Source organism: Symsagittifera roscoffensis, chromosome 4 (assembly GCF_963678635.1).
Source record: "Symsagittifera roscoffensis chromosome 4, txSymRosc1.1, whole genome shotgun sequence".
NCBI classification, from domain to species: Eukaryota; Metazoa; Xenacoelomorpha; order Acoela; family Convolutidae; genus Symsagittifera; species Symsagittifera roscoffensis.
In genome coordinates this window covers 51,507,034-51,520,172 of record NC_087065.1, presented here as the reverse complement: position 1 = coordinate 51,520,172, position 13,139 = coordinate 51,507,034, and the positions used below count along the sequence as shown (strand labels likewise).

Genomic DNA, 13,139 nt, shown 5'->3' with positions numbered 1-13,139 from the left:
AAAGAAACCTAAGAAAGTTGGTGTCCGTCGGTCGAAAATGGATTTCGTTAAATACTACTAAGGGCGACCCTTTGGGAGGTGAGGGGTTGAGTCTCTGAAAGAGGGGCTGTGTGCGACCCTCCTGGTTTTAATCCATTCCTGCTGGCTACTATAAACTACACTATATGGCAGACACTGTTCAATTGGCTCAAGGAAATTCCCGTGAGAATTCCAAATCAAAACATCGTCCACTCAATTGGCCTTCAAAATATCGCCAAACACTCAGATAGACCAATTTTTAGCTGATTCATTTCTATAGATAGGATTTGCGAAAAAATACGACGGGGTCTTAAGTTTCTTAAAATAAACCAAACGTGTCTAAACTTCCCTTTCTTTCTTTTCTGTCTACATGCTCAAAAAAATATGCTCATTTGATAGAAACATATAAGAGATTTATGAATTTAGAGGAAGTCGTATAATGCGGAGTCAACTTATAGACTGATTTTATAACTCCCTACTGATTGTTCACAAGGCCACCCCCCTCCCGTCCCTGTCTCCAAATTTCCCTCCCACAGACCCATTTAAGTGAACCTAGTTAGTACTTTTTTTACAGCTCCATTTCAGCCCCAGCCATAATACCCCATAACCATAAAGCATAGCCCATTTAATTCCTAGCTCAGACATATTATGTTACTTAAGCGAGCGAAAAAAAGTTCCGATTACTTCCATTTCTAAACTTCACTGTTTTTTATTTTGAAAAGATTTGAATTAAAAATATATGTTTTTTAAAATAGATTAAGTTCAATTTTGATGTCTCATCTTTTCAAATTTCACAAACTTTGGAGAACGAGTTGAGAAAATGAAGGAATCTAAAATAGATATCTTTGGACTTTATCAAATTACAAAGACCTCCAACACAATGAATATTTCTGATTGCAACAGAATTCATTTTCTTCTGAGGAACAAAATGAATTAAATTTTCCTGCACAAATATTTTCCAATCAATATTTTCGAGTGCAATTGTTAAAATTCTTCTGGTAAAAATCGGCCAAATTTCACCTTGAGTTGAACTAAGTGAAATCAATAGCTTTACGGAATAAAAAAACCTACTTTTTTATTCTATTTAATTTGCCCAAAGGGTCAAAATCTTTTTTTTTGAACCAAACCTTTTAGATGTTTTTTTGGCTTACGTGTGATTACTTTGGTCAATAATTTGACACAGATATTTTAATAACAAAATTAATTTCCATTTTCCAAAAGAACAAAAAATAGATTACGTTTTGAACCTGCGCCTAAAAATGCATCATTCAATTTATTTGATGTATTTCTAATCAAGTACACCTCAGCTTATTTACTACTGTAAAAAGTAAGCCTTGGAGAGCAGAGAGGTAAGGAAAACACCTTAAAGCGAACTTGAAAGTCCTCATTTTTCCCGGGCAGTTTGGTTCAAAGCGCCTTTGAGGGGAAAACAAGAGTCGCATCAAGTGTCACCTGTACTTTAAAAGATACCCGATACTGAATAAATTATCAGGAGAAACAACGCCACTAGCAACTTAGATACTTACTCCCGTTCTATTGCACTTATCTTTGATACCATTTTATTGCTGCTACAACACCACACGCCATAAGTTTATTCAGCGAAAATCCAAGTAAATATTAACCGAACTAACTAAAATAAAAATTCTGTTACAATTCTTCGTACCAGTTACTAGAAACTCGAATTTTTGTACAACTTGAACTCCTGCGAAGTTACAAGAATGAATATATCAAATCATGACTTGGGTTCGATTCCCGAGAGTAAAACCGAAACTTCGCTCTTAAGCATTGCGATGGAAAGGCCACGAAGTCCTGCGAGTTACCCGCTCACTCAAAAAAATTCGGTGCCAGTGCTCTTCGGAGCAACCAACGCGCACTGCATTCCACTGACGCTTCCGTTGAAACAGACTCCAATTTGCAATTCGATGACCTCGGGGTTGGCGCCGAAACTTCCGACTGATTCTTCCGAAGGCTCATCGACTCCAAGTGAAGCCTTCAAACAAGGTCGAGTTATTTCAACAACGAAGCGGGTAAGTTAATAGTGTTAATAGTTAATTCATTTCAATTTTTCTGAAAGTTTTGGGAAAACATTAGAATTTTACCACTCAAGTTTCCAAGGAATAATTTAGGCCAATTTGAGATGCCTGAAAGAAGGTCGCAAGGAACTTGTAAGGTAAGTTATTGAAGATCTTTCAACCGTGGTTTGGCTTTTGTTCATATTATTCAATAAAAAAGCGATAATTGGACGTAATCATCTAGAGCAAAAAAAAAACAAGAAAGCTATATGGTTATTACTGAGTTCAGATCAACGGCATAGACACCTAGGAAACATTTGAGCGTAAATATTGTGCATATCTAAGTATCACAAAAGATCGTCAAATTGGGTGGCGTAAAAATTATATTAAAGCCAAATCAATTGTAAATCGAACTGCAATTTTAAATTTTGAAATCATATTTTCTTGACTTCAAGAGAACGGATGCATCTTTTGCTGTAAAGCGAAGCGAAAGAAAACCAACGAAGAAAAACTATTAGCCAATTACCTACGCATTCGCTATATTTAAAGTAACTGATAAAGAATTTTGGTTGTTGCCGCTCTCGATAAGTGCGAAATAGCTATGATGAAAGGGCGCTTTTTTCCAGCTGATACAAGTACATCAAAAAACACTGAAGGTGGTTACGCGTTGCATCGATTCAAAACAATGCCAGTCATGTTTCCTTGATGAAAATAAAATTTTTAAAGAATTCTCTCCAAGCTGATGAGTTCTGGTGTGGTCAAATTTGTTTTCCAGACAAATTACTGCAAGCTATGCCAACTAATCCTACAGATGAACTAATTTTTAAGCCCATAAACGACTAAACAAGACTTCGATTATAATTTTCAATTCGTTGCGCTGTTCACTCCCTACTTGAACCTATGGAAACAGCAAGAAAAGATGTTTATGAAACAAAAAGAAAAAACCAGGACCGCCGGTTACTTTGTAAATAGCACAGCATATTCTGACCATAGTCTTAAAAAACACTACAAAATTTTTTTCGAATAAATGATTTTTTGGGGTGGTCATAACGAGGCCAAACTGTGCATTGGATAAGCGCACGATATTTTGTGTCAACATGTTCCTGGTTTCCAGAGACAAACCTTTAAAGATGTTCTAAAGAGCCAGTGGATTCCACTTACAAAATTTCGGTGGATTCCGCGTACAAACACCTCTAACGAAAATTATATCGCCGCATTTATTTTGTTGCCGATTCTGCAACAAGCGAATATAGCTTGCTGTTCTGGATTCGGTAACGGTAAGAGAATTCTACAAATTTCAAACAATTTTGTTTATTATTGAACTTGCATACGAACAATTAAACACTAGAATTATGATTTTTATCTACAGCAAAGCGTAATTTAAAACTAGGGCTTAACCATTGTCAGCGGAATCCACGAACAAATCTTAAGACATTGATTAATTAAATTAATGGATGTCAACCTTGAGTATTGTTCACCCGAAAATATTCTTCAAGTTTTTGGGATCGTTGGAAACACAATCACCGATCGAAACACTCCAGTTTGTACAGTTTGCTTTAATTGAGAGCGAAGTTGGGTGTAAGTTGGCAGGAATTGAGATCGAAGTTGGGAGTAAGTTGACAGGAACTGTGACCGAAGTTGGGTGTTTAGCAGGAATTGAGATCGAACTTGGGCGTTTGACAGGAATTGAGATCGAAGTTGGGTGTTTGACAGGAATTGAGATCGAAGTTGGGTGTTTGACAGGAATTGAGATCGCAGTTGGGTGTTGCTGGGACAGCCATTGAGATCGAAGATTTGGTAATTCAACCGGTAGCTGATCAAATAAATTAGTTGTAAAAGATATATTTTACATACGTAACTGGAATCTGCAATAAAATTGGGGATTTCACTTATATTTTGCGGATTCCGCTTACAATATGCGGATTTCGCTTAGAATTGTGGATTTCGCAACAGCTCTGTTTTATTTTGCTATACACATGTCTTATTATTTAGTTGTGGATTCCACAAAAGGTTCAGGATTCCGCAAAACTGTTACAGATTCCACAATTTTGCCAAATTTTGGAGCAATTTTTAGATGTACAGTGTTTTAGCCATTTGTTTGTGGGCTCCAAAACAATAAAGAATATCAAAGAAAAACAACATTTTCCGCGGTAAATCTGATTTTGGCCTGTTGCGGAATCTATTTACAATTCACAAAATGCACAGTTTGGCCTCTTAATGGTGTGATAAAAAGATCTGAGCGAAAACTGAAGATTAGGCATATTTGACAACCAGAGTAAAAAAAAGCAAAACAAAACACTTTCTGTAGAATAAAACTGACAAGAAAAACGAAAAAAAATTAAGAGTAAACTAAGTTTATAGGTTCGCTCAAATTAAGACAAAAAAAAACAAAATTTCAAGCCGTTCAATCCAAAATTTACAACCTTATTTTGACATCGGGATTTTTTCTTGGAAAATTTTTTAATTTCGTTCGAATCACGACTGAATGGGTTTTAGAATGATATATCACTCAACTCTCCGATGATTTTTTGCGGAAGCTGATTTTGCGTGGAAAACAAAAAAAAAACTAAGACACACCCGAAGACAAAATTCTTCCTTATTTCCCGAATGATCGGAACAGCAATATTGTTTTTCAAATCATCAATTTACAATTTTTTTGATTCAACATTGTGCCACAAAAGAGGCGACTAAATTGTATTTTACTAAAATGACTATGTTTGTTATGTGAAGTTAATACCAAATTGGTCTCGTTTAGAGTGTTGTCGCAGTAAGATTTCAGTGAAATTACAGTACTGTTTAAGAATCTGTACAGTGCCACTTAAGTTGTGATCAGAGATGAGATTAATCGTATTATAATCCCCTCCCCAAATGGATTTAGGGGCAAAAAAACTCTTTTTACGGATAATATATCAATTACAGCAAAGCAAAACTAACAGTTTTAAATGAAAAAACTGATAGAAAATTTAAGGTCATTATCAGCATTCAAATGCAATCCCACAAAAAATTTTTGGAAGCCAATTTATTTGTGCGTTATGTTCGAAATGCATACTTTGTTTGAAATGCATACTGCAGTTAATCCCAGAGATAAAACCAAAAATCAAAACGCAATGACGTAAAAATCTTGATACACTGAGTGAAACGAATTCATGATATAGGGCGTTTTATCCGCTCGGATTCTATTACCTCCGATTACTCACGGGGATCAAGCGTGATATCATTTAAAAGTCATCTCAGCAAAGAGTTCATTGAGATAAGCAACAAAAAACTTTTTGTAATTAAATGGTGAAATGATTAGTCAGCACTCGTTTCAGATCATGTGCGGATCTAGAAGTTTCCCCGATGCGGTTTTTCAAAAAACGTCCATCAGTTATGTCGCCCTTTTTCATGGGTCTGGTCGATTTCAATTTCCGTGATTTCTCAGAACATTATCTTTTCCTCCCTGTTAAACAGCCGGTCAAAGTTACGTTGTAGGGCTTTTTTTGGAAGGTTGGACCATTTAATTACGTTTCTTCAGCACTTTTGCCTTTTTAAATTAAAATACCCCGGCGTCAAAGGCGTCTTTTGGCGTTGGTTGATTGAAAATAGAGGCTTGTAAAATAGAACCGTACGAGTATCCTTTGGATAGTGGTGGGGGGGGGGGGTTCGAATTCCTGAGTGGTAGGGACCTCACCCTTTGTGCCTCTGACTCAGATCGGTCTCAATCTCTCAGCAATCGCTGCTCAGCATCATTTGAGCTTTTGCTTATCAATTAATCATCATGGACACGATCCTCAATTCTTCCTCAGTTCAATTTTTTCCCTTACAAGAAAAAAGAATAATGTATTCAAAAGTTTTATTTATAAAAAAAAATTTTCTCTTTGGTACATTTGTAATTATAACTGTAGTTGAAAAAAAAACGGAGCTGCTTACTTAACATTAATTTTTTTGCTGACTCAAAATGAGTTTTGTTTCAGTCTCAGTTCACCCCAATTGTGGCCCTGAATCCTCACCACACTTCGACCCCCCTTCAGACCCGCCCCTCCGTATATCTGTCATCATTCCCCACCCGGAGCTACTCTTTCACCGAACCCCCTAAAAGTAGAACGGGCATAGTCGGGGGGATAGGGTGTGGGGCTTCTGGTCTCTATCTGACGCAGAACAATTTAAGTCTAGACTACAGGAAATCTAGTCGGAAGACATTGTGTCACGTTACGAAAAGCAGTGGAAAGCCAATTGAAATGCAATACAGGTATTATTACTTCAAACTTCCATATCTATAATCTGTTTTGAATATATTTTTGGAGGTATTTCTGTAGTTTCGGTTTTGATGCTGTCAAAGTTTTCGTGGTCCAAAAAACTGGACGAACGCTCGGAAGACTTTCAACATACTGTTTTTAGCTGTTTAGAAACACACTTTACCGTTTTTTGGCCTGCGCTCTTTTTCCATCAATATAAACTCGCAGCGAAGGCATCTTTTAAAAAATGAAGGTTCGTTGATACCAAAATGGGGGAAGTTCATGCAAATTAGCCATTGCTAACATTGCTAAAGAACAGCTTGTTCAGGCCATTAAGCTACCGGATTTGCGAAGATAAAGAGGCTCCAAAAAGACGCAAGCCTGATTTCGAAATTAAAATACTAACTAACATTACTGAGCTATAAGAAAGTCAACAAAATTTTCAATCCAATCTGAGAGTTGCAATCACTGTTTTAGAATTCTGGGCAAAAGTGGTCTTCAACTATCATGTGTAGGGCTGGGAACATTCGCCACATTCGCCAATCAAATTGACGACGGAGTAAGTGACCTTGAATAAATAGCTGAACAAATTATTTTCAAACAGCTGGCTTCATTTTCTAAGTAGAGGTCAACTCAATACTTTATAGACTTCAATAGAAATCAGCATTATGTTTCACACTATGACGCCAAGTTCGGGTACTTTGGTAATTGTGTGGGTTCCATGGACATTGCCACTGGATTCTATCAAACTTGCGGAAGACTCCGCAACTTTCTTATGAATTGGAAACGAAAGACAAAAAATACACTACGCGGATTTTGGCTGGCAAGTAAAAATTTCGAACCAGGGGCGGATTTAGGAGGGGGATAGCGCGAACGCCCCCCCTCCCCCTCAGGGATTCGACCCCCTGCGAAAAAACGCGACTGCTTGTCAAAATTTTCCAAAAAATTGAGTCAGAATTTTGTGTAGACATCTTTTTTCTCCAAATTCCGGCAAAAAAAAGACTTCCAGCAAATTCCAGCAAAAGTAAAGAGATGTCTGTGGCATTCAGAAGTAGGCGAGCACATTAAGACTGAGCTTAGAGTTGTAATACACGTTGCATCCGGCAAATTTAGAGTATTCCATTTGTCAAAATCCAAAAAGCTGCTTAGAAAAATTTTCAACAACAGAATCAATATCCCAAAATTATGTGCGATTCTTAAATATTTCTTGCAGGTTGCTGAAAAACTAGTGCACACAGCATATGAAGCTGGAGTGAACTACTTCGACACATCCGAAATGTACGCTGGTGGAAAGTGAGTCTGTTTAATAAAGGGGATTTGCTAACCCGATCCTTCGGCAGAAATGACAAAAGTTGGAGCAATTTGTAACAAGGTAGTTTTCTTTTGACCCGAAGTTTTCCCGTTCTTCTTGGGTCGGACATTTTGAATATTTGAGTTTTGTAGAGACCCTAGAACAAACAGATTTGACAAAACTTTCAGGTTAGAGTATCAAAATTTTATCAAAATTATAGTGTTTTTTTCGGAAAGATTTGACACATAGAAACGAGGGACCAAAGTGCCCGCCCCCACACGGTACACTGAAGGCCTAATTGGAGTCAGAACAGTGAACTGATAATCAGTTAGAACATATCATACCCATATCTGGAAACTAAAAACTATTCGAAGGGCTTATTTTTAATTCGAAAATTTCTTCTGTTCTCCTATACACAAGTCGGACAACAAACGACGTCACCAAACTCAGCAAATCATAACTGGTTTATAAACGTAAAACCAATGTGAAAACTACTTTAAAAATGATTAAAGGCAATTCTAAAATTTCTGACTGTTCTTTGCCACATGAATAGTCATCGACAGGCGCGGATCTAGGAATTTCTCGAGGGGGGAGGGGGACGGGGAACTTTTTCTCAACTTTTTTTAGATGGACCAAATTGATTTTCTGAGCCCTTCAAAATCACTATAAAGACCTTAGATTGACCAAATTGTCTGCGCCACAGGCAACTTTTACAAAAAACAGGCCAAAAAAAATGTTTTAATGCAATTTTTGGAAAATTTCTACCAAAAAATCGCGTTTTTTCGGCGCGCTCCCCCATCAAAAAGGTACATTTATATTGGAACCAAAAATTGATATCTCAAAATAGTTCAAAGGTGGTCCCTTTGGGACGGCAGGGGGTCGAATTCCTGAGTGGGATGGTCCGTCCCCCCTAAATCCGCTACTGGTCATCGAACTATTTGCTTCTTTTTCCTAGTTTCAATTGAGTCATAACAAGGTTAACACTAGCAGTTTTTTGATCACGTTTTTTGATCACGTTTTTTTTGTCTTCAGAATATTTTGGTTTCTTCCAAATTTTGCTAGAGTGTTGATTATTTGAATACTTTTTTTAAAATCAAAACTTTTGGAATGGCGTTAATTAACAAATGTATTCAAAGTACTTGAAAGAAATATTGAGTATTCTAAAGTGACTTCACGCTTAAGCAATGTTGTCGAAAGCACTCATTAAAAATGACGGGACTGTTTTTCTAAGCTAAAAGGGTCTCGTTTTCTTTTTCACAGTAGATATCGAATATTTTTTGTCCAGCAACTAAAAATCATTTTAAGAACTCTGGCTCTGAAAAAAATGCTTCAATGTGACTAATCATTGTTGTTCCCACTTTCGAAGAAAACGGAATATTAATGCTCGGTATGGTTTTTTTATTCAGTCAATTTCCACCGATCGAAATAACAATTTTCAAAAAAAAAATTTTATACCCCATTGAAAATATCGACTTCTTGATTTCAAATGTAAGAAGATATTTCACCTTCGATTCTTTCTTGTAAAAATCTGGGGGTTGAAAATTGCCAAATTGGCCATGTTCTGGACTATATTATCCGCGCTTTGAAGAGTTTCTTCATAACTCTGAGAGTGTAACGCGAATTATTTATGCCTGGTGAATTATCCCGCACAACACAATTGAATTGAGGCTAGCTTATTGTTCGTATTAATTTCGTACGACTCAAAAATTAACACTTTGATATTGTCTAAAATGTATAGGTTTTCAATATTTTTTTTTCCAAAAACTATTTGATATAAATTAAGGGACCGTCGAGTCGGAACATTCAGGGTTTTGCCCTGATATACGAGCAGTCTTGTTGCTTTTTTCAAATTGTTAAACAGATTTCGAAAGAATCTGCGATAAAATTGGTCTGAATGGTTGAACATACTTATAACTTTTCCTGCGTTTGACAACAAAAATGCTCAATATAGTTTTCAATTAGAGAGCTCTGGTTTAAAATATCGGATATCATGGTGTATTTCTGAGTAAAAAATTTATTCAAAAAAATCTGCAAAACAAAATACAGCAATATTCAAAAAACCACCATTGAATAATTAGAAGACATTGTGGAGATTTGGCAAATAAGCTGTAAAAACCCCCTAGTTCAGTTGATTATAAAACGCTAGATGTCCAAAAGTCTCACGTGGAAGACCTTGTTGTACTTCTTTAGGCTATATAAATCAATTCCGTTAACTCTCAATTAAAATAGAATAATTTATCAAAAAAATTTATTAAAACTCGAAAGTTTATTGGAATTGGACTTGAGGCTTTTTAGCACATCAGCTCTATGGAGAAGCATACACAGTAGCTTTAAACACGAGACTCAACGCCAAAGATGGATTTTTACGAGTTTCTAATTTGTACTAGCTCCTTCTCAAGAAAACGGCAATCAACCTGAAAAAACGACTTGGATTTATAACCAAGTTTAAACTCTAAATGATAGAAAACAATCAGACATTTTTGGTTAAGAAAAACATTCACTGAAACAAAAACTGTAATTGTATCAACAAAGACGGCAAAATATTGCTTTTTTAAAAAATTTTAAGTGAAAAGTGGAAACAAAACTGATAAATAGCGCAAGATCGAGATTCATTGGTGAAAAATAATTCTAAATTTTTTGTCAACATTAAGTGGAAAAGCTTGCTAAAACGAAAAACAGGCGCAATGTAAACTAAATCAATGAAACAGAAATTGAAATCATAGGCTTAAGGTCCACCGGTTTAAGGCGATAACCGGCTCTAAATTTCGTATTAAGTCCTACACTCTGTTGGCAAGCTCGCAAGACGTTGGCGCGACTGCAGCGGTCACTATTTTAGTCTTTACGTTTGTTTAACAAAGGACAATTCTCGGTCTACCGGCTCGTTAAAACAATTATTACTTGGGACTGTTTTCCGGAATGTTTTGTATCGGACTGTTTTTTGTTCATTTTCATAGTTTTCGGCATTGTTTTGTATTGGACCTGTTTTGTATGGGACTGTTTTATACAGACACTCTTGCCATTTTACCTGTATGAGTAACAGAGGTTGATAGACTTAAAACTTTAATACAGCAAAATTAGATTTAATTTAAACAACTTTTTGTCTAAAACCACTAAATCGATCCAAAACTCCTGCACTCATTTAATTGATTAAAAAAATTCAATTTTCAGAGAATGCGTCAATTTAGCAAAAGTTGTTCCATTTTACAATGAAGGATATCATTCTTAGCCACACAATTGTAGACTCAATTCTCCTGCAAGTGGAAAATTTCTAGAAAAGTTTGTGTCAAAAAAGTACGATTTTCCTACTAAGACCCAGCCTAGTTAATTTGGATGTTTTTTGTCTATTTTTTTTTTCGAAAACTGACTACTCGGTCTAATGCCGTCCTCTCAGGCTTAAGATTGCGTCATGTTGTACTTGCTTGATTATAAGCCTGAAAACACTTAACACTCATTCAGGAAAAATTTTCTGAAAAATTGTTACCTACTAAAAAACCTCTGGCACACGTGAAAGATGATAAATTCATTTTTTTTTCAGTATTTTTTTTTAGTTTTGGATATCTCTTCTGAAACCTTTTTAAAAAAATAATTTCTTTAAAACCATTGTTTAAAAAACGATTTAGAGTTTTTTCAAGACTTTGAAAGTTGCGCCAAAGAAAGCATGGTCGCAAAATAACTTCCACAAACTCGCAACATATTGTACAGATTTTTAAGACTTTCCAGACTTTTGCGACTTTATGTCAAGATTTTTGGGACTCATGTGAGACTTTTGCGGCTTTATGTCTAGACTTTGGCGACATGCATTGAAAACGCCCAGACTTTTGCGACCCAGTTCTCGAACTTTAGTCTCTGTTCTGAGTCAATGTTGTCGCAACTTTAAATCCTGCCAATATATGCAAGTTTGCGTCCGAAAACGATGTCTAGACATAATTTTTTAGCCGTGTATGAATATTCGCTTCTATTTTTTTTTGATGTGATACAAATAAATATTTATTGCTGTGAATCAAAATCCTTGTTAGTCGCCGAAAAAATTGCTTCAAAATTAAATTTAGATCAAATATTTATTTTAGAGCTGAAAGAGTCCTCGGAGACATTTTGAAGCGCAGTGGATGGAGGTAAGCTTAATTTCTCTATAAAGAAAATTATTGTATAGTTCAACAAGGAGAGTAGCAGAGGGTCCGAATAGTCAATAAGTGGTCATTTTAGTAGTCATTTTAGTCAATAAGATTCCACTACAGTGCTGATTTAAATTAACCGGACAAAACTTGAAACTTAAAACGCGTTTTTCTCAAATTGGGTTGAGTTTAAGTGAAAACTCGTGAAAACAAAACTTGCTTAAAATTTTAAAAGAATTAATATGGTATAATTTGTTTTGCGAAATTGGGGTCCAAAATTTTACCTAAAAATGGGTCATTTTGGCTTTTCTTATTTAATCAAAAATTACGCCAAAAATAACCAGTTGATCACCGATATAACTATGTCAAAGTGAGCCCCTCACGTAGCTCAACAAATTTTAAGAGAAGTGAGTAGATCTCATAAAAATATTTATTTTAGGAAGCGTAAATTTCAACAATATTCCAGAACTAATTTTGGAAGCTTCATTTAGCGCTTCCTTGTCATGGGATGGGGACGTTTAAAATCAATTTTTTTGAATCTTGGTTATTAATTTTATGGTATTTCCAAGATTTTTTTTGTCGCGCCAGATTAGTTATGTTCAGGCGGACTAACTCAAAGAGTAATATCTTATTAAACTACTCGGTCCATTTTTGACGCCAGATAAATTTTTTCGGCCGGATAAATTTGTGCCAGTTTTTCGTCTCATTCTTCCGACAATTGAAAAGGGAGAGAAACTCGGTATGTGAGTGTATTTTAGTTTTTTCTCATTTTGTTTTCTACTACGCAAAATCAGGAAACACAATTAGTCATCGGAATGAGTCGGTTGGTTTATGATGTTGGGGCATTTCAGTCGGCATTTGAACGACAATAAGAAATTATCAAAAATTGTCCCAAGGTCAAGAAAAACTGTCTGAATTTTTTTCTTAGATTTAGTCTAATTCCGAACCAGTAATGCAATCTAGAAACGCGCGTTATATGAAAACTTACTACTTTATAGACTTCTAGAGTTGAAAAATAAATTTACTATAGAATAAACTATTTTGGATCATTTAAACAGCATTAATTTGTCAAAAAAAAATTCTATGAAAATCAAGAAAAATTATTTTAGTTTTTAGTTTTTTATTTATTTTTGAAAACATTTTTTTTTCAAAGACAAAAACCTTTGAGTACTAATTCACTATGCTTCCAATTGCACATCTCCTGAATCATGTCACCTACTAAAAACGACACTAACTTGGAAAAGAAAATTAAAGAATTTTTTTTTGTTGATTTTGTTGGTCGGAACATTTTATGCACAACAATTGGCTTTTAAAAGCAGCCAGATCAGTTAAACTGACCAAGCGACACTTTTTGGTTCAAAATAATTGCTTCCTAGTAAATTTTTTTAAGTAAAATATGCCTCAATAAAGAATACAAAATGGGAAGCTAGAAAAAAACTGTTAGGACCAATACGGTCCCAATTATAAAGCTCGGGTTTTTCAAAATCATGAA

At 35.4% G+C, this 13,139-nt stretch overlaps 1 protein-coding gene across 1 annotated transcript in view; it reads left to right on the top strand.

The window, feature by feature from the left end:
• Positions 1-1,389: 1,389 nt before the first annotated feature.
• Positions 1,390-13,139, top strand: part of LOC134844934 (voltage-gated potassium channel subunit beta-2-like) — a 30,835-nt gene continuing 19,085 nt past the window's right edge. The window contains exons 1-5 of the mRNA XM_063861760.1: positions 1,390-2,045; positions 5,984-6,258; positions 6,722-6,803; positions 7,458-7,537; positions 11,603-11,647. Coding sequence (XP_063717830.1) covers positions 1,737-2,045; positions 5,984-6,258; positions 6,722-6,803; positions 7,458-7,537; positions 11,603-11,647 — 791 coding nt within the window. The 5' untranslated portion in view covers positions 1,390-1,736. The remainder of the gene's footprint in view (positions 2,046-5,983; positions 6,259-6,721; positions 6,804-7,457; positions 7,538-11,602; positions 11,648-13,139) is intronic.